The sequence below is a fragment of the Melanostigma gelatinosum genome (assembly GCF_949748355.1).
Source record: "Melanostigma gelatinosum genome assembly, chromosome: 1".
Classification (NCBI taxonomy): Eukaryota; Metazoa; Chordata; class Actinopteri; order Perciformes; family Zoarcidae; genus Melanostigma; species Melanostigma gelatinosum.
Window position 1 is genome coordinate 15,001,024 of NC_136634.1, and position 27,737 is coordinate 15,028,760.

At 41.1% G+C, this 27,737-nt stretch overlaps 3 protein-coding genes across 3 annotated transcripts; 2 read left to right on the plus strand and 1 right to left on the minus strand.

Annotated features, from left to right (window-relative positions):
* Positions 1-234: 234 nt before the first annotated feature.
* slc17a8 (solute carrier family 17 member 8) lies at positions 235-8,979 on the plus strand (the record flags this gene model as incomplete). Its single annotated transcript, XM_079268526.1, has 12 exons — positions 235-335; positions 2,560-2,815; positions 3,056-3,174; positions 4,449-4,563; positions 4,837-4,924; positions 5,605-5,691; positions 6,477-6,619; positions 7,048-7,197; positions 7,318-7,450; positions 7,811-7,921; positions 8,206-8,333; positions 8,650-8,979. The coding sequence occupies 12 exons, from the start codon at positions 235-237 to the stop codon at positions 8,977-8,979; spliced, it is 1,761 nt and encodes a 586-aa protein (XP_079124652.1).
* A 5,356-nt stretch (positions 8,980-14,335) lies between these two features.
* On the plus strand, positions 14,336-25,050 carry nr1h4 (nuclear receptor subfamily 1, group H, member 4; the record flags this gene model as incomplete). The annotated part of the gene is made up of 9 exons (XM_079266943.1): positions 14,336-14,432; positions 17,916-18,293; positions 20,152-20,292; positions 21,200-21,342; positions 21,487-21,585; positions 21,871-21,970; positions 22,092-22,238; positions 24,617-24,730; positions 24,812-25,050. 9 exons carry the CDS (start codon positions 14,336-14,338, stop codon positions 25,048-25,050), a joined length of 1,458 nt encoding a protein of 485 aa, XP_079123069.1.
* A 1,664-nt stretch (positions 25,051-26,714) lies between these two features.
* On the minus strand, positions 26,715-27,737 carry c1qtnf13 (C1q and TNF related 13; the record flags this gene model as incomplete). Its single annotated transcript, XM_079280052.1, has 1 exon — positions 26,715-27,737. The coding sequence occupies one exon, from the start codon at positions 27,735-27,737 to the stop codon at positions 26,715-26,717; it is 1,023 nt and encodes a 340-aa protein (XP_079136178.1).

Consider the following 27,737-nt stretch of genomic DNA (forward strand, 5'->3'; position numbering starts at 1 on the left):
CTCTCCCTCCACTTCAACAGTGAATCCTCACACCAGAGAGAGTGGAGAGGGAAATTCTGTGTTACCTCCGAGGGACCCGTGGCACCACTGAACGGTGGAGCCAACCCCCGGTGCCACAAACTCAGGATGATGAACGGCTTCTAGTGGATTTATTTTGTACTCACAGAGTGTGTTCGTGAGGTATCAAGACACTGTTATCAGATAACTTTGGAAAGAAAATAAAGACAGAGAAAAATGCCTTTTGGTGGGTTCGCAGGTTTGAAGGAACAGGTGCTTAAACCTGGGAAGGAGGAAGTAAAAAGCACAGTGGGGGACTCTCTAGGAAAACTGCAAAGGTGAGAGGGTTTGTATGGAGAGAGGTGGGAAGGAGGCATAAAAACTGCGTGCAGGGTGTTTAATCCACATTCCACAGTTCTTTAGATGTCATTGGAGTGCATGGAATGAGCGTGTCACTCTTATTGTTTTATTGTTGAGACTTATTTTTCATATTGCTCTGTAACTAAGAGGGAAACATCTGTAGTGGAGAGCCTGGAAGCGAACACATTCAGCCCAGTGTGTTCTCAGAGATCCTGACGATTAATAAATATTTGATTCTTCTGCTTGCCGCCAGGCAATGCCAGTGATGTAATCACAGATTTTATTTTAAGACCTTAATATATATTTCATATCCGATACATCCTTAACAGTGAGATGTGTGTGGGGTGTTGGAGCCCCCATTCTGTAAAGAAGATTATGGCCAAGTAGGCAATTTCCTGGAAAAATATACGGTTAATGTGTATGTATTTTTGTCATGGATAATAGCAATGCCTTGACTGACATTACAATCAAGTGGAAAATGGGAATTTAAGATATTTGTATTCATACTCTATCTATCTATCTATCTATCTATCTATCTATCTATCTATCTATCTATCTATCTATCTATCTATCTATCTATCTATCTATCTATCTATCTATCTATCTGTCTATCTATCTAGATATGTGGGGGTTCACATATAACATTTTGGTCATGATGCAGCTAACGATAATAAACCTACACTTTCTCAGGTTTGGGCTTAAGGACCTGTTGCTATGACATTTCCAGGTGGATTTTAAACCTGTTTTGAAGAATGAACAAATCCAATGTTAATGTCAATCAATATGTGTTCGAAAAATTCACTCGAGGCCGATGTAAAAATCATTAAACAGGACATTTATTCTTGCAAGAAGGAGACAGAGTTGATTCACATACAGAATATGCATCAAGGCTGCTCAGAGGTCTGTCTCTGAGTCTCTGATATATATATACTGACGATAACAGGCATACATGTTATGCATACTTTCTGAGTATGCATAACATTGACGTGAACACAACAGATTTACTGTCTTCCCTTGACGCCCGGTCATAAGTAAACAAACAGATGAGATAGCCATTAAGAAAGACAACTAAGTCACTTAATGAAGAACACGGCTGAGAAAGCTTGTGTGGAGATTGGTTCATACAAGAACACAGACTTTGTGGAACCAGCTTAGATTACAGTGGCTCAACAAAAACGTTATTTAAGTTTTTCCAACAATATGTTAATTTTTTTTGATTGTGTCATCCTGCTACAGACACCAAACGTATTCATTTGATATGCACCTTTCTTTTAAAACAGACAGTTAAATGAAATCCTTGAGAATCAGACTTCCATAGAGGGCTGCACAATTCAGGACTTGGAAAGTTACTTTGAGTTAATGGAAATGTTTTTGCCACATTTTATCGATGGAATTAGTGACCAGACATGAACTCTTAGCCATGCTTTGTTATTTATTGTTGTTTCTTTGTTGTCATCTTGCAACTTATACATTTGAGACTGGTTGCATTACATTAACAGTAAAAAGGACTTGAAATGTGGCTTTCGTATCTTAATGCAGTTCAGAATTCCAAAGCGTATTAACGATCCTTTCATGACATGATGTCCACAATGAGTCTGCTATTAGACTATTAACTTTTATTTTACGACAAAAACATAAATATAAAATATGCTGTTTTCCATAGCAGTGTATTATTTTGTAATACATAATATAATAGGACAAACCAGGTGTTCCAACCGTAAAGAAATGAGGGAAAATGTGAGTGCTTGATATCATAAGCGGATCCCCGTTTCTGGTTAATTCGTGTCTTGCTGGAAAAGAACTGCAGTAGAGATCTGCTGCAGGCAGATGAAAGCAGTTCTTGCGATCGGGGAGACGAGACAGAGATGGATTCTGGGTAGTGAAACAGGTGTGGAGAGTGATGCACCTGAAAGCAACCTGATAACAGCACTGCTGTTACCTTTTCAGTCGTGTGTCTTGCCTTCCCCTAGACTTGGGTTACTGTGTTATTTCTGTTGCCACCGTTTTGTTTTACAAACTTACAGACAATTTTAACTGAAAAAAATCAAAGATTCTAGGTAGCCAACATTTTGGTACATTGTGGATGCAAGAATAAAGGACGACTATGGATGAAAAGTATTTCAAGCTGAACAGATAACAACTAGCACTGCTGACGATCACGTGCTCTTACTGTGATTTATTTTGCTGCTATTTGCGTCATAGGAAAATAGACGGTAGTAATGTAGAAGAAGAGGACCACATTGAGCTGACAGAGGATGGGCGTCCGGTGGCATCAGCTCCACGTACTGCCCCCCTGCTGGACTGTAGCTGCGGCGGTCTGCCAAAGCGCTACATCATCGCCATCCTCAGCGGCCTGGGCTTCTGCATCTCTTTTGGCATCCGTTGCAACCTTGGTGTGGCCATTGTGGAGATGGTGAACAACAACACCGTCTATATCAATGGGACTCCTGTGCTTCAGGTAGATGAATCAAATCAGACAGGACCCCTGGGATATTGACGTTGCAGGACTTTGTATAATATGTCTATTTTCTTGTTGCTCAGAAGATAGTCTGGCCTTACAGAAGAAAACTAGATTGCAGTATAACCATTTCAATCAACTCTAAGGGATGCATCTGTAATGCAGCCAGGTAGATGATACCAAATGAATGCAGTTTAGTGGTAAATATTGGTTTGTTTCTCTCTCTTTCTCTCTCTCCAGCAAGCTCAATTTAACTGGGACCCAGAGACAGTGGGGTTGATCCACGGCTCCTTCTTCTGGGGCTACATTGTCACTCAAATCCCTGGTGGTTTCATCTCCAACAAGCTGTTTGCCAACAGGTGACATGCACTTCATGACTATTAATAGTTCCACTGTGACACTGTAATCTCTCTTTTGTGTCATTGAATATTGAATATATTTAGATTTTAGATTTTTGGTAAGAAAAGTAATTTGATGATGATGTTTTTTTGGGAGCCAATTTTAACCTTTCTCTTTAATTTAATAAAAACCAAAGGATTAATCAATAAGAACAGAGTCATTAGTTGCAGGCCAAACAGTGCAGAGACAACAGATGATGCGGCCCATGAGAGAGAAACTGTTCAATGTGGGATGCGCTTTGACGGATTATATTTTTTGTCTTTTGAAGTTTTTGCTCAAGTTGAGGGTGAGCTCATGGTCAATGCAGCCATGATCACATATGTTAAGAAAGGATCACAAGAAAGAAAGAAAAAGGTAGGAAAAGAAAGGTTCGGGGGGGGGGGGGCGTGCGTGGTTAAAGGGTTAAAGCTGTACGCTGTGGTGAGCGGTGCTGATGGAGCAGATAGCAGTCCTGTAATAAAAGCTTCACAGGAAAAGAGGACACGCCACTGACAGAGTTAATAATGAAAGATCCTGCCTCTGATTTCTTTCTGAAACACCAGCCACTGGAATATTACAAGTGTCACTTACACACTGTTTTGGAAAAAGAGGAGGAAGGAGGGATCGGGTGAAGAAGAAAATATATGGGAGCTAAGGTGGTGATGAAGCAAAAACTTGCAGATAGAATGGGATGTCTTTATCTCAGTGCGTGAAAGGCAGAGGCGTGAGATCTTTCCCATTATAAGGCTGACTGAGATGCTTTGACCGTCAGATATTTAGAGAAATACTGCCTGACAATATTAGACATCTACAGCAGCTCTTAGACACTGGGTAGCATGTGTTTGTTGTGTTTTTACCTGTTACAGACAGATATTAAGAATATTACAAATATTAGTAGTTTTCACAAACTATAATTTTGCAGTTTGGTGCTAATTATGGGCAAAATAGGAAATTCCTTGACAGAACTGCTCCATTTAAAGTCAAGTAAATGATGATTTCACACAACAAGCTGTGCACTGACTAAAATACCATTGGTTACATTCGCAATTAATCAATTGAAAGTATAGAATTTAACAGTGTCTCTATTTCCCCATTATTTTATGTCTGTAAGTGCTTCAGGTACATGGAAGTTGCTGTCTCCTCACTTTAGCCACATCCACACACACACACACACACACACACACACACACACACACACACACACACACACACACACACGCACACACAATATGATGACATTGCAGTTTTTCTTCAGGGTTTTTGGGGCTGCCATTTTCCTGACGTCAGTGCTCAACATGTTCATCCCATCAGCAGCGAGGGTGCACTACGGTTATGTCATGTTTGTGCGCATCCTGCAGGGCTTAGTGGAGGTAAGAAAAAACACGCTGGGGGTTTAACCAGTGAAAATGATCCACATACACAAAGCAATACTTCGACATCTTGGGAAAATATGCTGATTTGATTTCTTGTTGAGAGTTAGCTGTATCAAACATCTCATCTAACTCTCAGCAAGAAAGCAAGTAAGTGTATTTCCTAAAATGTTAGACAATTTTTTTAAAGCCTTTCCTCTTTGAGACAAATCCCAGGTTTCCTCTTAGATCAACATTTGACCTTTGACATCTTCCACACCATGTGCCTGCTAGGGTGTCACCTACCCAGCATGTCACGGGATGTGGTCCAAATGGGCGCCACCTCTCGAGCGGAGTCGACTGGCCACAACTTCATTCTGTGGTGAGCAATGCCTCTAATTCACTCTTGTCAAAAATACTCCCAAACTGACCACAACACAGAGCTTTTCATTGATCCAAACCAGTTTACACAACCGTGTCAGTCATAGTGGGGCTGGTCAGTAAATGGACATGAGAGAGGTCATTTTGCGTTGCAGATTTAGTCCACTGCTGTCTCTCCCGAATTAAAATAACCACATTGCACTTTAAACTGGTGCCATGACAACCCACACATCAAAACCCTCTTGACATTGTCTGTAAATGAACATGGCTCGCCTGCATGCTCACAGGGAGCTTCTCCCTCCATTCACCTACATGAAGCGTTACATTGCTTTCTGTCCAAAAGCACTCTCATGCTCCCTGCTCTATTCAAAACAACAGTGTTCATGAATCCGTCTGATAATAGAAAAACACGCTCTCTGTCTCGGCAGTGCCAACGACTCGCCATTTATTCCATGAAATGTGTTTCTTTGATGTGTTTGTTTTTATTAAGACACATTTTTACTATATGGTGTAGTTTCTTGTGTAAAACTGAAGGCAGTTAACTATTTCGGTTGTATAATATTCAAAAAAAGATAAGTTGGGCTATATATGATATATTTTTAGTTATTTACCACTGAGTCCCGATGTTACTGCTGGTGTAATCATACCTTGAACCTGAAAATTGACACCAATTGTTCCCAGGATCCTACGCAGGAGCAGTGATCGCCATGCCTTTAGCTGGAGTGCTCGTTCAATACGTCGGATGGCCTTCGATCTTCTATATCTATGGTAAGACTCAAAACAAACACTTCAGTCAGTCTATCGCATATACAAAACAATAAGCAATGAGCTAAATATGTTCATGTAAAGATAAGACGCAGATATTGCAGAAAGTGTGATGGGAAGATCAATACCATTTTTATGTCTGTACAATAAATATGCAGCTGCAGCCAGCAGCCGATTAGCTAAGCTGAGCATAAAGACTGGAAACATGTCATTTATTTGATAAGGACAAATATAATATATAATCTCCCTTGAACCATGCAAGCGCACAAAAATAACATAAGAGTACATGAGGTTTATGTCTATATGTATAGATATATATACACACATATAGGATGTTCATGAGGTGTTGAGCCACTTTATACACTAGGTGTCAGTTTAGTGACATGTAAAGTGTCTTTGTAATCCCTGAATGGCCTGCTGCTCTGGCGGTTGTACTTTGTATGCTTTGCACAATAAGCGCTATCTGAATTGCTTTAGTGTTTGATTAAAATGATTAATATTGACATATAATTCATGCTTTGCCAAATGTGTTTTAATAAAAATCTACTGTGGTTGTGCTGTGATATAATCTCATGATTTATTGAAGTGAATTAGCATTTTCCTGTCTGGGCTCTGTGACTCATACCGTGTCAATTTAATTTTAATAATGAAAATTCTTGTGGTCCAGAATAGCTCGGGCTTGTTTTAATTAGTTTATCCCGCCCCTTACAAAGCCTTCAATATAAATATAAACACCTTTAAGTATGTATGTATAAAGTAATGCAATCATTTTTGTTATTTCATGAAAGGTGTTTTTGGGATCATGTGGTATGTCATGTGGCTGCTGCTGGCATATGGAAGTCCTGCTGAACATCCCACAATCACAGACGAGGAGAGGATGTACATCGAGACCACCATCGGTGAAACAATGCGCCAACTGAGTGTCACTGAGGTGTGTTTGCCCAATATGCTGCCAGATTCAGGTTATCATAGTGCATTCAGTTTAACATCATTTCACTGAAATTCTGACACACACACACACACACACACACACACACACACAGTTGTGTTTCCATCACTTTGAAGGACATTGACTTCCATTAATTTCCTGGAGAATTACCCTAACCATAATTGCCTAATCATAACTTTAAGCAAAACCTAACCTACCTTAACCTTTAAGTCTCCACCCTCAAATGTAATGATTTATGTTATCCCCAAAAAGAAGTAGAATCCCCACAATGCGACTGACAGGTTTACGTCCCCACAACATGAGTAACTCATGCCCACACACACACACACACACGTACACACACACACACACAGACACACACACACACACACAATAAACGACATACACTGGCTTCTGTCTCCCAATCACAGAAATTCAAGACACCGTGGCGGCATTTCTTTACCTCCATGCCCGTCTATGCCATCATCGTGGCCAACTTCTGCCGCAGCTGGACCTTCTACCTGCTCCTCATCAGCCAGCCGGCGTATTTTGAGGAAGTCTTTGGCTTCCCCATCAGCAAGGTTGGCCTCACAGTTTCACTATAGCTATTCAACGAGCAATGGCAAATATCCATATAGACGGATGATTCATCATAGGACTGATTTACATGATGGCTTCCTGAATGCATCATGTTCCAACAGGTGGGGATGCTGTCCGCCGTCCCCCACTTGGTGATGACAATAGTAGTTCCTATTGGAGGACAGCTGGCTGACTACTTACGCAGTAACAAAATTATGTCTACCACAAATGTGAGAAAAATCATGAACTGTGGAGGTACGTCGTGGTAAACTAGAAGCAATATGTTCTGTCATTTGTTATAGTTATCTTGGAAACGAAGAGACACTCTGGTTTTACCGTTATTGTGCACAAGAATGGTTCTAAACCATTCTTGCTTTAGCCAGCAGTAGTGATAAAATGTTAATCGTCATTAAAATAGTTCCATATTACAATCAGCCATTGCTCTTGAGCTTCTAATAAGTATTTAAAATATGGGAGTGTACAAAAAGTCCTGTTAGAATGATGCAGGTATTGTGCAGGACAATGAATTGAGTCATTACAGATCCCAGGCATACATTTGAAAATGTTTCTTACGTGAGCCAATGACTCACATTCTCTGGTCCTGTATTTTGACAGGATTTGGTATGGAGGCCACTCTGCTGTTGGTGGTTGGGTTTTCTCACACTCGAGGGGTTGCCATCACCTTCCTGGTTCTGGCTGTAGGGTTCAGTGGATTTGCCATCTCAGGTATTACATCTGCACCAAAGAAACATGTTTCACCCGATATAAGACTTTTGGTTTGGCTATATACTGAACCTAAAACATGAGGGTTTTGGTAGAAATGCTCAGGATGTTGCCTTTTCCTTTTGTGCCTTTTCCTTTTGTGTTCTCTTTCTTCAGATTATTTTCAAAGGCAACCATCAACTCGAAACGCTAAAGTGCATCTAAGCCATGTTCGCTTTGGGAGAATGCATTTCGTAATTGTGTCACTCTCCACTTAACCAAATGTATTGTGTGGTCCGTGTCTTCAGGTTTTAATGTAAATCATTTGGACATTGCGCCTCGCTACGCCAGCATCCTGATGGGCATTTCTAACGGGGTGGGAACGCTATCAGGAATGGTGTGTCCTCTGATTGTTGGAGCCCTGACTAAAAACAAGGTATAACAAGTTGTTTTGTAACAGTAACTGTTTATTATGTACCCGGGGCTAAGTAAAGAGGCTACTGGGGCCTCAAGGATAGACAACTCTGGGGTTGGAATCCCCAGTGGACCTCATGTCAACCTAGATGAACAGGTTGACATGAGTTCCCCACAGAGAGAGTAACAACAATACAGAGACGAGGATGTTGACTCTCAATGGACAATTTATTCAACACCAGTTACTTTACAAAAATCTGGTTTATTCAAGACACAGTTGCACAACACAACAGTCTAAAAACAATTGAAATTGATTCACTCTATTCCTCTCCCCACAGACTCGTCTGGAGTGGCAAAATGTCTTTGTTATTGCGTCCATGGTGCATTACTCAGGGGTCATTTTCTACGCTATCTTTGCTTCTGGAGAACAGCAGGACTGGGCCGAACCCGAGAGCACCAGCGAGGATAAATGTGGCATCATTGATGAGGACGAGCTGGCTGAAGAATCAGAGCTCAACATGGAGAACACGGTGGCTCCCAAAAAGAGCTACGGAACCACAGACAATTTATCTGGTGGAAAACAGGGCTGGAAAAAGAAGAGAGGGGTGACCATGCAAGAGGAGGAGGAACATTTTCGGAATGGCGACCACCAGGACCAGTACCAGTGAGATGCCCTGTGGGGCAAAGGACTTCCACAACACTCAAGTCTGGTTGAGGCTGAGAAATGTAAAAAAGCATTGGAAAAGTGACGAGGAGCAGCAGCATCATATGTACCTCAAGACATTTTTCCTTTCTGGTCAATACTCCAGTTTAACTGTGATGTCCTGTAATGTCAAAAATCATGTGGAAACACAACACAAAAATGCTAAAATCAACCATAGTTTTTATTAGAAATCCATTGGGGCAAAATTAAAAAACAAAAAATATGAACAAAACAGACTTGAATAATAAATGTAGTTTAGACTTGAACATTTGTGAACAAACTAGTGTTAAAAGAACATCAGAAACACACATCAACTTTCAAACCTGACTTTTCCTGCAAACTGCGTTGATCATATTTCGTCCGTCGGCAAACGTTGACTGGACTTTATGGAGCTTACTTAGAACCACATGAACAGTTTCTGAAATGTTTTGTGTCGGCTATGCAACGTGAAAAGAGACAGCAGCGTTAATGTCATGAGCCTTATTTCATTTTTTGCTTGTATGTATTTGCTGTTGCTGAATGATTGCACTTTGAACCGCTTAGCCCGCTTTCCTTGTCCGAGCAGGTCTGAGCTCACCATCTGTTTGTGATGCACTTCTTCCAGCGTTATATCATCTTCATTATTTATACTCTTCTGAGCTCATAATGGGACGTAATGGATGGTGAGTTCAGTGCTGACGTTACTCCATGATGCATTTAGTGTAACTCTATATATTCTCCTGGTGTTTGTCTTTTTTTTGCAATTTGTCAATGTTTGACCCGTAGAAACCCAGTTTGTTTTAAAAAAAAAAGTACTGTGATGTTTAATCATAAAAGAGTATGGGAAATTTACACTCACTGTTTATCATTACTACAGAAGAGAACATTGATTTTGTACTGTAAATTAGTATCTTATTGTTTGAGAGAGCATTGATTTGATTTGCACTTTATTTGAACAGACTGGAGATGTAATGCATTTCTATTCTGTATTAAGATTGTTTAGAAACATAAAATCTTGTGAAGGTTCTGAATTATTGATTACCTTGTATGAGGATATTTAACATTCATGTTACTTTGTATATTCAACGAATTTACAAAGATAACTACAAAGGTGCACTCAGTAGAGTAAAGATCTCCACCAGGTGTGTCTGCAATGACCACTGCTGTATTGTGTGGTTGAATGAATACAACCAGTGCTGTAAAGCGTCGTCAAACAGACTTCGTTCAAACTCAAAAACAAGCAGCGATGTAACGTTTTGCAAGCAATGGGCTTGAAGACATCGTAGAATACACTTAATATAATCGTGCCAAAACATAAAGGTAAACTCATCAAGCTGTCTAGACAGTGCTGGCGAGGTACAGCCGTGTGTACTAGTGGTTTCGATAGCTGTTAGCGGTTAGCCAAACACATTGTCCAAAACAATAAAAGTGTGCAAACTGTTTTCCCTCACTGTGTCTCTGAGCGCAGAGTAGCAGCTTGTGGTTGGCTAAGAGTAGTGAGCGAGGAGTACGCAGGCAGGCAATGGTGGTATAAAACCGGTAATAAAAGGTGTTTTTAGAGAGTGTGAGTCAACACAACCACAAGAGGTCCTTAAACATGCAGCTATGACGTCGCCACCAAATATATAGCGCAGTTTGCTTCAGTGGAATGCGAGATCAGCTGTGGACAGACGCAGAGGTGCACACTCACTCAGTCATGGACTCACACAGTAACGGTCCCGGACACACACACGCACATAAACGACTTAACGCATAATCTTTCCCCAGGTTTTTGCCTGGCCGAGATAATTAATAACCAAATTGCACACAGTGTTTCATGTAAAACAAGACTTAGCTCCTACAGTCATGCTCGCGGATCTGCAGGGCTGTACTGGGGCCAACTAGAATGGCAATATGATCAAAATGACCTTTCTAACATGCTGATTTTTAAAAGGTATGGTGTGTTTGCCAAGTTCATTTGTCGTGGTAGCATGCTAACATTTGCTAATTAGCACCAAAAAGCTGAGGCTGATGGGAATGTTGTTACAACGCAGTGTTGCTGGTATTCGATCACAAAGTAGTTGAATTGAAATTTTGAAGTGATGACTCTACTCACGAAAATTGTTGCAATTCATCCTGAGACGAACATGATTATCTGGACCAACTTTAATTTCAGTCGGTCAAGTATTTATCAAGAGCTTTCACCCAAAACTACAAATGCCAAACCTGCTTCTCACCAAAGTCAGATGCCCTCCTCCTCTTGGAACCATGAATGTCATGGTAGCGCATCCAACAGTTGTTGAGATATGTCAGTCTGGATCAAAGAGGTGGGCTGACTGACCGACCATCTAGCTCATCTAGCTGTGCGTCTAGCAGGACTAAAATAAAGAAAGACGAGAGGAAGTCGAACACTTTTGTGCCTTCTCTCTCTATATCGCTGCTTTGTTTCTAGCGCTCCAGCTCATTGTTTTTACATTCAAATCATAAACATGAAGCCTTCAGAAAGACACAATGTGCCCTGATGTTTATTATCTTCTGTACTTGACAGAATAGACTGTCCTTAATGCTGTCTGTTTATGTTAGAGAGCTCAATTTAGACATTTTTAAATATTCCAAAGACTGCTCTGTTTCCCATCACGCTTTGGTAAACATCCTCTGTCTTATCTGTCTTTATCCGCCTGCTTCATTTTCACCACGGAAGATAATTACTGGACAGGATATTCCTCTTCAGTGTCAGACCGGCCTCTGCAGAACTACTGCCGCTTTAAAGGATGACATGTTAGAGGGAGTCCTTATATTGTGAAAAATACACAAGTATACAAATGTTTAACACTTAAAGGTGATGCTTTGTGTGCATTTGTTGATGAAAAATAGACTTTGTGCTGTCCTTGCAGAACATGAGGAGGATTGTGTCACTTTCCAGGGTGTTATTTCTGTTATTTCACGTGTATAGCCTACGTCACTCACAATGTCTGGAATGAGTAACAAAACACCAGAGTGAAAGGCAACAGGCAGATCTTTTCTCGTCCTCATTAAACCACATTAAGAGAGGGATTTGGAATAGGTTTAAATCAACCCCATCAATATTTGTGGGCGCTTTGACTGCTGTACATGTGACTTGTTAATGTAATCAGTGGCGTTTTGTCTGTCCTTTTTCTCGAGGCCATCGCTGCCAGCTCATTCCCCACATGCTCTTAAACACAGACCAGATAGTCCACAAACAGCTGGCAGCCAACGGCAAAGGTTCTGTTTATTTCAGAGAGACTGTCTGTTGACTCAGAAGGGCCTCTTTGGATGGAGCAACAACCCATCAATGATTAAACAATTGTTTTCTTTGGGACAAATTAAGGATGATAATGACAAAATGACAAGAAGAATTTGATTTCCAGTGTGCGTGTCCATCTTAGAGAGAACAAAACAAGAGGGCAGGTACGCTGAGGTATGAAAGTGCCAATATAAATAAATCTGGTGTTGACTGACATGATAAAAATGACTTTGATTGGTTCAAGGTCGGATGGCAACGATCGCTATGGTCTGCTTTCAGGGGTTTTCTATGAAAACCTCTATCTGTGCTTCTGCAAAATTATTGCCAAAAGATTCACAACACGTGTGCACAGACAAGGAATTGGACTCAGTTGTTATATATATTATGTATCTCTCTCAATGTACAGACATAGAAGTAACAGAGAGGGACAAGCAAAAAAAAGCTTGACAGATGAAGGCAAACAATAGAAAGGATTGTTATTTACACAAGGTGTGAAAAAATAGATGTAAAAAGCAACAATGACTAAAAATATATAAAATGTCTAAAAAGTAAAATACTTCATGAATTGTCAACCATCCAAATAGAGCAAAGAAATAAATACAAAAGGGATATACAGGGACTGGATGATTATGTACAGCATGGACAAGTAAAGAAGTCTACACACAGTATATACGGTGTGTACCATTTATATTGACAGTGACAGATGATTTACAGTGTCTAACAGTTGCAGTGAAAAGAAGACACACTGTGATGTTCTGTTTGCATTCAAAGATAAACAATGTCAACGTTTGGAGTGATAGCAGCGCTTCTACTTGGCTTGCATGCACTAGCACCAGTTGTTTCTTAATAACTGATATATGTTCCATGTGTGATTTGTGTGTTTGTTTGTGTGTGTGTGTGTGTGTGGGGGGGGGAGATTTCTGGTCTGCTGGAGAATTCATGAGGCAGCCTCTTGTCTTGGTGTGAGATGGATTTTTTTTTTGGTGTGTGTGTGTTTGGCGGGGGGGTTGGGCGAGGGCAGGGAGGGGAGAGATAGTGTGTTTGGAGGGGGGATGACATGGACAGGAATGGACAGTTTAATTAATAACCACCATCCATTTCTCCCTGACCTCAACTAGTCAAACATGCTCTCACTGTCCAGACACAAGCAGCTAAATGTTCATTCGCAAATATTGATTGAGCTGTAGCTCACGGAGTGGATGTCAGAAAAAAGGCTGGAAAAGCGGAAAGTTAGCGGGCAGGAATTTAACATCAACTGACCGGGATAAGGTAAGAACTTTGAGATTGAGTCTGATCATATATCATGTTCAATAGTGAGCAGGTGACTCCTTATTAGTCCACTGCGTGTCCCTGTGTGTGAGGCATGTTTGGATGTTGTGTGGGTTGTTAGTGGACTGGGGGCTTCTGCATTATTGTGGGTTGCTCTTGGATCGCAGGGGAAATTTCACTGAGTTCATTAAAAATGAAATGTGGCGGATGAAGTCTGTGAAAGTAATGTTTCACATGTGATCTTGACACAGACATGTGGTCTTGACGCAGAAAGAAAGGCCGTGGACAAGTTTAAAAGACACCTTCAGGCTATTTTACCATTTTGTTAAATGAGCCTCTATCTAATACTGAAAGGCTTGCATACATTATGTTTAGTGAGAGTAACATTAAGAAAGACAACATGAATCTTCTGACAGATCCTGGCAAGTGAGCCCTAACGAATGTGTACTTGAATATGTGATGTGAGAGGAAATATAATAACTGCTATGTCAAAAGGTAGAAAGAAAAGACTCGCTTTGCAGGCGGCCTTGTTGTGGCCTGACCTTCATCCCCCACCTCCATGCAGGCAGAGCTCTACTGAACATCTCATCCCTGAGTGGGAGAGAAGACCCGTCGGGAGTGTTAATGTAGAGACCGCCAGGCTGATGTTCAATTACATGGTGGTGCAGGTTTTAGAGGATTCTGCAAACCTATAAGGGTGTCCAGGAGATCTTCTCAATGGATCACAAATCCCTCTATTGTTATGATTGTTACAGGAGTAAACAGACTTACGACGACCACGACCCAGTCCAAGTCAGTTTTCTGAGTTGGTGCCTGACGACCCTTCTGAATGAATGAGTGGGTGGGCCCTGACATCAATGTGGTGGGACCGCTGCAAATCCCACCCAGCGATGAATTCTCCATCTCAGAGAGCTCCCACTTGTTCGGTAAGTCAACTTGGCAGGAGCCAGCTCACAGAAAGACTGGTGTGTACAGCCACACAGTGGTGCTTTGAGCTAAATGCTAACATCAGTATGCTAACATTCTCACAGTGACAACACGAGAAAAAGCTACGACCTGTTAACAATGCATTACGTCATTTTAATACATTACATGCCAACCAGCACAAAAACAATACCAATGGAAAGTCAATTCGGATCCTTTTTCGTGGTGGGAACACAAACGTTCAACCCAAAGTGTACCCAAAGAATCTCAAAGTGTTGATATAAAGGGACGCATTCATGGCATTTTTCCTAAACCTAACTAAGTGGATTTGTTGCCTATAAGCCTAAGTTGACATACTTATTTCAAGCCCAACTATGATGTTTTTCCTTGTTGTCGAAACTTAACGTTCATTTTGTTGCTGAACTCCAAGTTTACGCACTTATTTTAAGCCCAGCCATGATGTTTTCCTAAACCTAACTAAGGGATGTTGTGGCCTAAACCTAACGTTCATTTTAATGCGTAATGTCATCCCGACTGACAGAAAAAAATAACAGCGCAGGCACAAAAGATACTTCCAATTGAAATACATTAGTTTGAAAGTCGTGCTGAGCGACACAAAAAAAAAGGAAAATTCGTGTCCATGTTCACGAATCAATTGATTACATTTTGTGAATATTTCACAAACTGCCGTGAGACTGAGTTGGACGTTTAGCAGGCAAAATGTTTACCATGTTCCCTATCTTAATTAAGTTTATGTTTGCAGGTATTTGCTCCTAAACCAACCTAGTGAACAAATTGAAAGGCTGACCTGCTGGTGCTAGATGAACGTCAGGGGCCAACAAAAATATATCGCCGCAAAGCTGTCTCGTTCCCGATTAATTTATTCTACATAGACATGACAACATTTCCACTACAAATGATCTTCCTCAGGTAAAGATGAAAGTGTGAGCACTCCTGTATACATACATAGGTGAGCTATGATGACATACATCAACTGGCATTTAGCTAATTACAATAATAAGACACACAAAAGGACAATATACCCAAACTGTTATCACAAAAGGGAAAGAAAGAAGAAAACTAACACTAAAACGTATTTTAGAGAGTTGATTACAACTAGGATGGTGTGAGGCTGATCTGTACATTTACTGTCGCAACAACCAATCAACTACCTGCTATTATAGGCTGACTGCACAAGACACACCTCGAACCTGTCCGAGTGAGTTGCACCACCATAACACCACGTGCTGCACTTGAGAGTGAGTGAAAACTAGTGAGCAAGCAAGAAGAAAAGCAAAAAATAAAGCAAAAAATAACTGAAATGCCCATCTGGTTTCTCTTGTGGTGACAGTGGTAGACAGTACAAATGTAAACTCAACTGAGTGCATGCAGAAGATAATCACCCAACACCTGCAAAAAATGTATGGATGCACATGTCTTCTGATAGCTGCATGAACCAGCTCACAGCCATGTCACCATACAGTGGCAGTCAGCTGGGACCATTGCCCAGATCCGGAAATGACTTCACACATTAGCCAGCTACTTGTAGGTGTAAAGAAATGTAACCGTGTGGTTAATGAGTAGCCGTGGCCACCTTTGCTCCCCTTGGGATTTCTCAAGCAAGCGTCAAGGTGTTCAGTACTTGAGCTGCGGTTCTCACATCTTTAAAGGAAGGTTTCCCAACAAAATAAATAAATGGATGATAGTTTGTTAGTTAGAGGCACAGGAAGGACCGATCTACGAAACACAGCTGGACTGTTGGGAGCGGGGAGTAAAGTCTCTGAATAGTTTGTGTGTTTGGTCGCATGGAGATGGCCATGGTCCAGACCACGTCTTCAAGAGGTCAGCGTGTACATATACTTTACAGCTGTTGCATTCTTGTTGGTGTGTCATGTTTGCTTTAATGACAGATTTGATTTGAGGGACTATCTTTTCGACGACACCAACTCCTGTTTTAAAAGGGAATATTATGTTGTGCATATGCAACACTTGTTCTCAAAACCAGGAGTCATGATACAGCACTGTAACCATGCTAACGATCCTTTTATCTCTTTAAAAAGTGCCAACCTGTTGGGAGTGGAGGTTACAAGTCATTCTGAAAGACACAGTGTGTTCTGTGAAAGCGAGTTGTTAATCATTTATGGGTTTATAATATCTGTTGTGAGGGTTACCGGCTACCGCTGAGCCACTGCCTATTCTTCTGCAGGTAGAATAGAATAGAATAGAAAAGTACTTTATTCATCCCCAAGGGGAAATTTGTCTGTGGCAGCAGCAAACAGGGTTACACAATAAAATAAAATATTGGGTATGGAAAATGCACACTATATACAAAGGTAAGCACTTGAAATAACAAATAATCTTGTGGAGTTTATGACAGAAGTTTTTATTATAGAATGTATCATATTGCAGACTGTAAAGCCCCTGAGACAACATACATTATTTCCGGGTGTAAAAATAAAAGTAACTCGACTTGACATTCATGAAAATGGATTTCCTTTGAAGCTATTTGACTGCGTCTGACACTTGAGCTTCATCATTGTTATTCAAGGAACCAGTCCAAATTATTAAAGCTGCACGAATCAATATTTTATACTAACACTGGGTCAAGTCACTACCTGTAATGTGAAAGGAGTCTCTGGTAGTGATGATCCCACAGACAACTATCTGCATCCCACAGTTCTATGGAGTGTTTTAGCATCTTTCAGCTCATTCTTTTGAATTTCTGGTCTCACTCTCATCACTCATATTTGCGTCCGTCCCAGATGTAGCAGGTAGCTGTTTTCAGCAAAAAAAGCTATGATAACCCACTGTGAAATACCTGCCCTGCACCAAACGGCAGACAAAGTTAGCAACTCGCTGGTGCAAGTGGAGTATTTAGCAGTTAGCACCAGATAGTTCGCTCAGGAGTCGGTGAAGACCAAAAACAGCTAAAATATTGTGAATATTTGACTTACATTCTTCCGGTGGCCAGACATCACACTCTTAACGTGAGTATATGTCACTATGAATGCTGTGTTTGCAACGTGTTACACTGAAACAAACTTGTCTTTATTTTGGGATCTAAAAACTGACTTGACATTATTCCAAACAACCTTCCTTTGGGATTTGACTGCTTTGTGACATTGTAGCTTAGTCCAATGTATATCATGTTTAGTAATATCAAGTTCACTTCGTGTGAAAGTGTATTCTTGACTTTTAAATGGGTATCTTAAGTCAAGGTCCATTTGCAAGCTTTTACAAAGCTTTCAACCTTATGTCATAATCTTCGGCGGAGTTTTCTCAGCTGAAATGGAGATGTCTTCAGCTGTTGATATCTGGTTCCATATTTACACCATGTTATGACAACTGAGCTATCTCCATTCACTAAAATAGTCCACGAGACGCAGCAAGAATCTAAGAAAAATATAAGTAAATGGACCTTGAGTTAAAGATTCTGTACATCCAGTTTTTAAGCAGTTTTATAATCCCTCTCCTATTTCTCTTAGATATCCTGGCAGATCAAGGCAGTCCTCTCCTGCAGGATCCCGACATCTTACCCTTCACCGGCTATCCCAGCATGCAGTATTCGTCCATGGAGCCGACCATGTCTTCCACACCATACTACTCCAGTCAGAACTACTACCCTCAGTACCACGGAGACAAATGGTTCTCACACACGGGGATATATGAACTGAGGAAAGAACCCCTGGAGGTCGGCTACGATGCTGAGATGGAGGAGGTGTCCACTGCGGTGCCCGCCATGTGCAAGAGGACCCGGCACATGTCGCAGGCTGGAAGGGTCAAAGGGGAGGAACTGTGTGTGGTGTGTGGCGACAAGGCCTCTGGATACCACTACAATGCTCTCACCTGTGAGGGATGTAAAGGTGAGGAAGTAGTGACACAAGTTTGCTGGATTTTAGCCAGTTATTGACAAACAATCGGTGATTTTATAAATCCCCGCTGTTCAAGCAGATTTCCCTGCATTTGCTTGCAACATGTTAAGTCTGAGCGTCTGGGTTTGTACAGTTTAAAGTACATGTCCGGGCACATACGAAGGATGCGGTTGTGTAGAGTGACATTTGTCCCATATAGCAAAAATGATGTTTTTGTATTGTCTTTAGCTGTTGCCTTTAGGGGCCATGACATACCATGACATGGTTGATCATATCGACAGACCAAACAGTAGCTGGTGAAGAGTTATTGACACATGAGCATTTGTATTTAATAGAGCTTTGGTAGTGTGCTTTGTGCTTATTAGGCCTAACAGACAGACTGTCAGTAATATGCTTTCGTGCTGCATGTAATTTACGGTTTGTGTGCTGTTGATAAAATGAGATTAAGGGCTGTTCAACCACACTTTACAACTATTACTACTACTGCTGTACACTGTTTATAATGTTGATTACATGCAAGGGAAAGGCAGTAAATCCATGCAGTCATTCAGTACCTCAAGGTCAGCTCCGACTTCTTGAGCTGAAGAAAAGATCAAGGCTGATTCAATATGAGCAAAGAATGTGTGAGGAAATATTACAGTAACTATACAACCCTTCTCCATGTGAAATGTCATTGAGACATTGGGGTCGCGGCCTTTAGCGGCACCTCCCCTTGTTTCCCCGTGAATTTGCTGTGATTCCAGCCAAACCACTGGGTGAATGGATATGAGTGTAATTCCACACTATGAGGTAGGACAATGCCAGGAGTGCAGCGGCTCAGAGAATAGGCTCAGGTCTACCCGGTACTGCTGCCAGATTGGGTTCCCTCTCAGCTTTCTGTTGTACAATGCAGGAGCAACCTGAGCTCAGTTACGCTAGTGCATGTCATTCAGCTTAATGGTCCATGTCAGAATGTCTAATAACTGTTCCAAAGTTATTCTGTGTGTGTGTGCATGTGTGTGTGTGTGTGCGTGTGTGTGTGTGCCTGTTTGGGACATTGCCAGCCGTGTTCACAGGATTCTCTCTGTGACATTATTAGAACAACCGACAAATATTATTGATATCACATTTTCAATGATCCTTCCTATTAGTTAAGCCTAAATATGCATAAAATGCATACAGAGCAAAGAGAGAAGGAGATCAAACTCTTTACGTATTATGTAAAACTAGATGTAGCGCAATGAAAAGAAATCCTCAAAGTCAAAACAATACTCAAGCTATCTACGAAATGTTCTGAAAGCAGCTACAGTTTAGTTAATAGTTTCCTATTAACAATGACTTAAATGACAATGTGTATGTGAAAAATGATACATTCATGAAAACTGAGTTCTGAAAATGATATTCCATTTCTGCCAATAAATACCCCTAAATCCTACACACTGCTGCTTTAAGTATCAAAATCACGAGCACTCGACATGCAGAATGGGCTCTTTCAAAGAGTTGTATTACAATATATATTTAGCATTGTTTTATTGTTATTCCTTGTACTTTTTTTGAGTAAGAAGCCATTTACTGTTGCTGTTGGTTGAGATGGAGAACGTTTGGATTGCATCATGTCTATAAAATAAATGCAAATAACTAGCAACTACAACTGGCATGTAGTTAGAGACATAAATTAAAAGTTGAATCTGAAATGTATTGGTGCAGAGGTATAAAGTCGCCTAATTACATGGAAATCACATCGGGAATTAACTCAAAAAGAGTACTTATGTGAATGTCCTTTAGTGTCAGTAGTCCATAATGTACAACATGGCTTTGTATCTGCATCTTCTGTGCCTGGCTCACACTAACAACTTGTTTTGTCAATCAGGTTTCTTCAGAAGAAGCATAACCAAGAACGCTGTGTACAAATGCAAGAGTGGCGGAAACTGTGAAATGGACATGTACATGCGCAGGAAATGCCAGGAGTGTCGGCTAAGAAAGTGCAAGGAGATGGGCATGCTGGCTGAATGTGAGTATCACTGGTTAACGTTGATGCCGACAGGATGCAGAAACAATTAATGCGATGGGAAATTTAAGAATTGTAGACACATTTCTGTTTACTGTCAACCATCAAGTCAAACTGATTTGCACCCTCCAAACGCACACAGCGTACTGTCTATTTAGTCGAGTCAAGACAGGCTGTCAAAGGTTGCTGTGGCGAGCCCTCATTTTCCATTCTGACAGGGCCTGTTGAATTTAACTGGAGGATCGGGTGTAACATAATCACATGATAGAAAAGTCCAGCCTTTGTTACCGTTACAGGAATAGAAGCAGTTAAACAGACACCTTAAGATCAATTTAGAGAAATTGACACCTCCAAAGCAAGACATTTTCGATGGAAAACCCCTTTCTATTTGGGAATTTAGTCTTCTGTATTTACACAGGCTGAGCATACCTTAATGTGAAGATGGAACTTGCAAATATGAACATGTACTTTCAGAGTATTGATGATTAATTATTGGGTCTATTAAGAGCTGTCGGTTGAAAACAGCCGGAGGATGGTTGCTCATAAATACTGCAGGCACGTTGAGATGAATATTGCAGGGTGGCACACATTCATGACTCTACCTGTTGGAGGGATAAACGCTTTTCAAGACAAATTTTTTAGATGAATTAAACATGTTTTGGAAAAAGACAGATGCTAATTTACTGGACCCTTCAAGTCTTGAGAGAAATTATTTTCTGATTGAACTTACAAAATCAAATAGAAACCTAGGTTGCAACAGCAATGATGTTAAAATTGAAGTTAAGATTCTCGCTTCATTATGCAGTATTGGTACTAACTAATGCCATTATGGGCTCATAATGGCATAATGGCTGTTGAACAGCTGTGAGGTATTTAACACACATAGTGAAGCCTTCATCACCACTGGCAGGCCTGCTGACAGAGATCCAGTGTAAGTCTAAAAGGCTGCGGAAGAACACCAAGGCCTCCCCGGGACAGTCGACCGGAGACGAGACAGAGGGGGCGGACCACACGGACAACAAACAGGTTTCCTCAACCACCAAACTGTCAAGGGTAATCACTACTTCAGCCGTGTCGTGGAAATGTGCACTTCTTCTTCCTTCATTTATGTCTCAAAGATTCTGTGAGTCTGTCACTTAAACTGTAAGAGATCAAATGTCACTCAACAGTTAATGATGTGTTCTGTTTTCTCTTCAGGAAAAAGTTGAAATCACCAAAGAGCAGCGGGCTCTCATGAAAGTCATCGTAGATGCTTACAACAGACATCAAATTCCTCAAGACGTAGCCAAAAAACTGGTATATCCTCAATATATTAAACTTTACTTTCCTTTAACTACTTTAACCAGTGGCATTTAAAGATCCAATAGAGGAGTTCCAGAAGTTAGCATCAGAGAGTGCAGCTCAAATACACAAAGCCAGTACAGAAGGACGCCACACTCAAGTTGGCTGACATCTAAATTTCAGATATCCTGAAGTTCACATGACATGCTACCTCTGATGCTTCTATACCTATTAAACAAGGTAGTTGTAGGTGGGTATTCTCTCTGTTGATCTGATATTTATCTTGTTTCGTCCCTCCAGCTGCAAGAACAGTACAGCCCAGAGGAAAACTTCCTCCTATTGACAGAAATGGCAACAAGTCAAGTTCAAGTTTTGGTGGAATTTACAAAGAATATTCCAGGTATTGTTCCCTAGTTTGCATGTATTATAGAATATAGACTTGCATAGTATGTACTATGGATGGTGATATACCACACTGATAGTATGATTCTTTGCTGGATGTAATGAGTGTTTTGTGGCAGGCTTTCTCTCTCTGGATCGTGAGGATCAGATCGCTCTGCTGAAGGGTTCGGCCGTAGAGGCCATGTTTCTACGCTCAGCTCAGGTTTTCAGCAGAAAGATGCCCAACGGACACACAGCCGTTTTGGAGGAGAGGATACGCAAGAGTGGTGAGTCAACTGAAGTGGAAATATAAGGAACTCTCTGTCTCTGGTACAACAGACTGTCCTTTTGGATTGAACAGCCCGATCAAAAATGAAAATGGTGCAACCCCACAAATCCTTGTGGTTTCAACAGAAATTCCTTCTCCACTTTCATTTTTCAAAATAGTCTGAGTAAATTCAAAGTGTGGAACTAGAATATCTTTGCTCTGAATTGATAACCTTCAAGACTCTTTAGTGCTTTGCTCGACCAGCAGGCTGCACATGCAGCATCATGACATTTGTAGTTCCACCTGCAGCCAAGCAGCCAGGTTTAGTCAGATCATCCTTTAATAATTGATCTGCCTGATCTGTCTGATGTAGCGTGGAGATGTGTGCTGACCTGTTGATCACTGGCTGGGTGTAGGTTACACATGCACACACACCCTTAGTGGGTACAGTTTCACTGTGAGGACGAGGGAACCCAGTTCTTCAGTGGCACTGGGTTACATTTATTAAAACACACACATAAAAGTCTGTTTTTGCAGTCTTTACACATAACTCCCATATCAAATAGTTTACTGGCTTGGTGGCTTTAAGGAGTCATTTATATGTATGCGAGGTGTCATTATGTCAACCAGGTTGGACAGTTAGACAGACAGTGATGGCAGCAGTGTGTGTGTGTGTGAGTCACTGGGTCCCTCGGTGCAGCTCTGGTGTGAATGGTGGGGATAAGAGACATTCACACTGAAGGCCAGTCTGGGAGAATAAGGGAGCAAAGCTGTCTGAAGAGACCATTGTCTCTTATCAAAACATCAAGAGTGCCATTGTCCACTTCCCTCCCTCCGAGCCCCAGTGGCATTTCTGAATGCTTGATGATGTGTCCGAACAGACAGACACACACACTCTGCTGGAATAAAGAGCATCGGAAGTAGGAACTGTTGCCAGTGTGCAAGAGCAAACTGGATGCAAACATTTGAAATGATCTACAGAGCAGTTTGTAATGATCATCCGCATTTATTATTGAATCATTACATAAAGAAAAAAAGCAGAGTAGTTTGTATTTTATTATATGATATAGAGCTCTATTTTGGCCATTTTGCACTTAAGGATTTACATGACAGACCAGAAAGGGGGGGGGGGAGAGAGAGGGGAAGACATGCAGCAAATTGCCAGGGGTCGGATTCCAAACCCCGGCTGCTGCAGTAAGGACTCAACTTGGGTACATGGGTTCACTCTAACAGGTGATCTACCTTGGCACCCAGTCTCCCCAAAATGTGTCCCACTTCAGAGATAAATGAGGCGGATACCCCTTCTACTGAATTGCAACTATTGTTTTTTAATTTGTGCAAATGTATGACCAGGACATATATGATCAAAGCTGAGTTAAGACACAATGCAATCAAAGTATTTCAGTTGTAATTTTCTTGTGGAATAATGAACATTACAACACTGATCCAATCCCTCATTTTACAGTTAAGATTTTACAATTGAATTGACTTTTATCTCTCTAAAATTCACTCCTTTTCTTCTTTTTATCTTAGTAAATCGTGTAAATTTGGATATCACTGAGGTTCATCAATAAATTGTACAGTCTATTCATAAACACTCTTTATCCTCTTTTTCTTACATGTCTTCCTCCTCCTCTCTTGTCCTCCAGTTCTGTTTGAATGATCAGTGCACCAGAAATGTATCCTGTCATAACAATCACAACAGAATACTTACTTTACTTGGAGAATTCAACTTGCTGCTTTCCTTTCGTGCAGACTTGAGTTTATTTTCCTCGTGATCATATTGCAGAATACTACAGATTAGGACAGTTGGTTGAATGTCCTGGCTCAAAGTGCAGACCGTTATGTAAGACAAGCTCCTTCTACTCTCTCTCGTGCTCTTCGTTCTGTATTGTTCGCTACATATATCAGATAAAACTACACGTGTTCTATGGCATTGGTTTGACTGTGTGAACTGATCTCTGTCCTGCTCCGCCCGTGACACAACATTTCCATCAGATTAGTTCATCACGTGAGCAATATACAGACTAACATCATCAGCATACAGATACAGATCACCTTATATCATGAAAGGTACAATTTGAGAATGTTATAAAGAAAGTTCATGGTGAATAACAACAAAAGTTGCCTCTGAATATAACAACGTTGCTCCTGCTTTTTTATGTTGTGTCTGTCGTAACCACTTTGATCCAGACTAAGGAATTGTTAATGTAGTACTGTAGATGTACTGAAACGAGTGTAAGTAATTAAACCAGGGCTTAAAAGACAGCCCATTGTGTTATCACTGATTCAAAGTCTGTGTTTGACTCGACCTTATCATAACGGGTTGAAGGGGAGCTCGATTATGTCACTTCACCATACATGTGTTTTGAAAATCACATACATTTCTTTCTGCAGGTATGCCCGATGAATTCATGACACCCATGTTCAACTTTTACAAAAGCATCGGTGAGCTCCACATGGTGCAGGAGGAACAGGCTATCCTCAGTGCCATAACCATCCTGACGCCAGGTGAGCCAACATCAACAGCTTTTCGATGATCCAAAGGTATTTTTTTTGTATTCGAAAATGCTGATGTATCATCCTCTCCAGATCGGCCTTACGTCAAGGATCATCGGGCTGTCGAGAGGCTTCAGGAGTCCATGCTGGTGGTGCTGAGGAAGCTGTGTGTCCTGCAGCACCCACAGGAGCTGCAGTACTTTGCTCGTCTCCTGGGCCGTCTGACGGAGCTGAGGACGCTCAGCCACTACCACGCGGAGATGCTCACGTCCTGGAGAATGAACGACCATAAATTTACGCCACTGCTCTGTGAGATATGGGACGTGCAGTGACACACCAGGAGAGGCGGAGAAAGCAGTAACGTAGGGATGAAAACATGAACATTTCAACTTGCAAGACAAAGACATGGCCCAACTACAGTGCATATTTATTTTGAATGATGTGAGGATGTGGAATTAAATCCCTGCACCACCTGTTGATGGCATTTGTTATGATTCAGTGAATGGTTTAGATTATTGCTTGTGTTTATTCTGCTCATGCATTTATTTTACGACTCACAGTCCCAACATCTTTACGTGTGTTTACTGTGTGATGCAGCCAACTCATCGTTGTCTCACTGTTGATATTCTATGACAGGGTTTTCAGTGCAAAGAGGGAACTTCTTTTTACTATTTACATCGTGTAAAACATCTTGAAGTCCAACAAGTACAAACTGAAACTTATTCACAGCAAAGATGGTGCTCATAAGAAATGTACAGTTCTAAGTCCTTTCTGTCTCAATAAACAAGGTTTACGTTGGAACATTCTGATTTTCATGCCTGTTATATTCCTCTTCAGGAGTTCACATACAGACATAACATGCGATACATCTGAAAATAATATCTTTCTGAAACTGTATCACAATACATTAAACCAAAGATGTTACTAAAACAGCAATTGACTGAAGATGAGATGAAGAATGTCTCGTGGTTTTCCTGATGAAATGCTGTCTTCCACTATATGACCTGCAAAAAATGACTTCTCGTGCGTTATTTCTGCCCACATCTAACCGTTTTTTGAATCGATAATATTTAATTTCAGTGGGGTATCATAACAAATACCGTAAACTGTGTTTTTGCATGTTTTAGCCATTTTTATATAATTAAAGAACATCCAAAACAGATTTCTATCCATATTTCTTTCATGCTACGCTGCTTTTATTGCTGTCGATGTTATTAAGTGCGGTAGTTGTAGTAGCAATGATGCTTTAGCTAGCAGAAGCTTCTATATTTGGAGCAGCAGCACCTGGAGTACTAGGATCCATGTTTTGAGGACTGTGTTAGAGGAATGAAGACTTCATCAGTTATACTCAACAGCATGTACTGTTAGCTTTGGACCTAGAAGAAACAAGACCTTTTAAATTCATTGAAGCATATGAATTTATTTAGTTTCCTGAAATGCACATAAAACATCATAAGAGATACATATATATATATTTATATATATATATCTACAATATAAAAATTCCATAACATGACTATCACCACTCACATGACAATGATGTGTTTCTAAATATCATGTTTACAGTAAGTCGATTTGAATAAACTATACATAATTTACATCATATTTCTTGGCATGCAATATCTAAATACAAATTATTTTAAAGGTAAATATATTTATGAACCAAACCCCAATTTAACTGGCAAGTTTTAAACAGAATTTCTTTTAGTTCTTACAGCTAATTGCACTTAAAGGACAAAAATCACCATGTTGCTGGTTAGTGTCCATAATTGTATCATAGCACCATCCAGTGGAGTAATTTGGCAACAAATGTTACACGTGGAGTTACACTATTTACTGAGGATAAAATAAAGAAAAAGCAAACAAACAAAGGATTAAATGTGGTTACACTATGCTGACCATAGTATATTTTTGTCTGCACCATCAACACAGAAACATTCTACAGGTTTTCTACAATATTATGAAATGTTATATGTGCTATGAAGGGTTAAGACATTCAGAGGTACGTTCTGTCCTGAGTGGTGGCAGGTGGGAGTGTTTCTGCAGCAAGATAAACCAGGAAGCCAGAAAAGGTAGTGTACCTCCCCTGGTTGCTGTAGACAGCATAACGCTCATCCTGCTGACTGTACAGCCACACACTGTCGCCCCGGCGGAGAGACAGCAGCAAGCTCTGACTTTGCATCTCCCTTCTCTTCGATGTGTCCTCATCAAACACCATCGCCTGCACTTCGCCCTTCCCGGTCATCAGCTTCACAGAAACAGCCTTACGAGGATGTTTCCCCACGGTGAAGGCGAAGAAGTAAGCGCCTGGGAAGTGGCAGGTGAACACGCCTGAGGTTTTGTTGAAATGGCCCCCGATGTTGACGTATTCCACATCAAAGGTCAGAGGTGGCTTGTCCTGCTGCCTGATGCTCTGACCCATGAGTGTGGAGGTCCGTGCCACAGAGAAGGCGGACCGTGGCTCTGACGTCTGACTTCTGGCCAAGGGGTCAGGGGGGCAGTTTGGGTAGGACAGCCCTGATGGGGACAGGTGGTTGCTGGCGTAGCCGTTTGGGGAAATGTCCGGAAAGACAAGGTAACCAGAGAAGGTGATGTAAGGGCCGGCATTGCTGTACAGAGCATATTGGGGACTCTGCTGTAAAAGCAGCCACACTGTGTCCATTTCCTTCAAACTGATCATTACACTTTGGCTTTGAAGTTTCCTTCCTTTCTTGCGGTAGTCGTCATACGCTATAGCCTGCACCTCCTCTCCATTCTTCACCAGTATCACAGAAAGCATTTTCTTTGGAAACTTACCCACGGAGAAAGAGAAGTAGTAAGCCCCAGGGATGCGGCAGCGGAAGTGACCGGTGTCTGGATTGAAATCACCTCCAATGTTGACCATGAGCCTGTTGAAGGTCACTGCCTTCTGCTTGCCTCCCACTACGCTGCTGGTTCGTGTGGCAGAGAAAGCAGAGCGCACACCTGATGTTACTGGAGGGGCATGAAGAGGTGAAGCTGGTCCACAGCAGGCGATCAT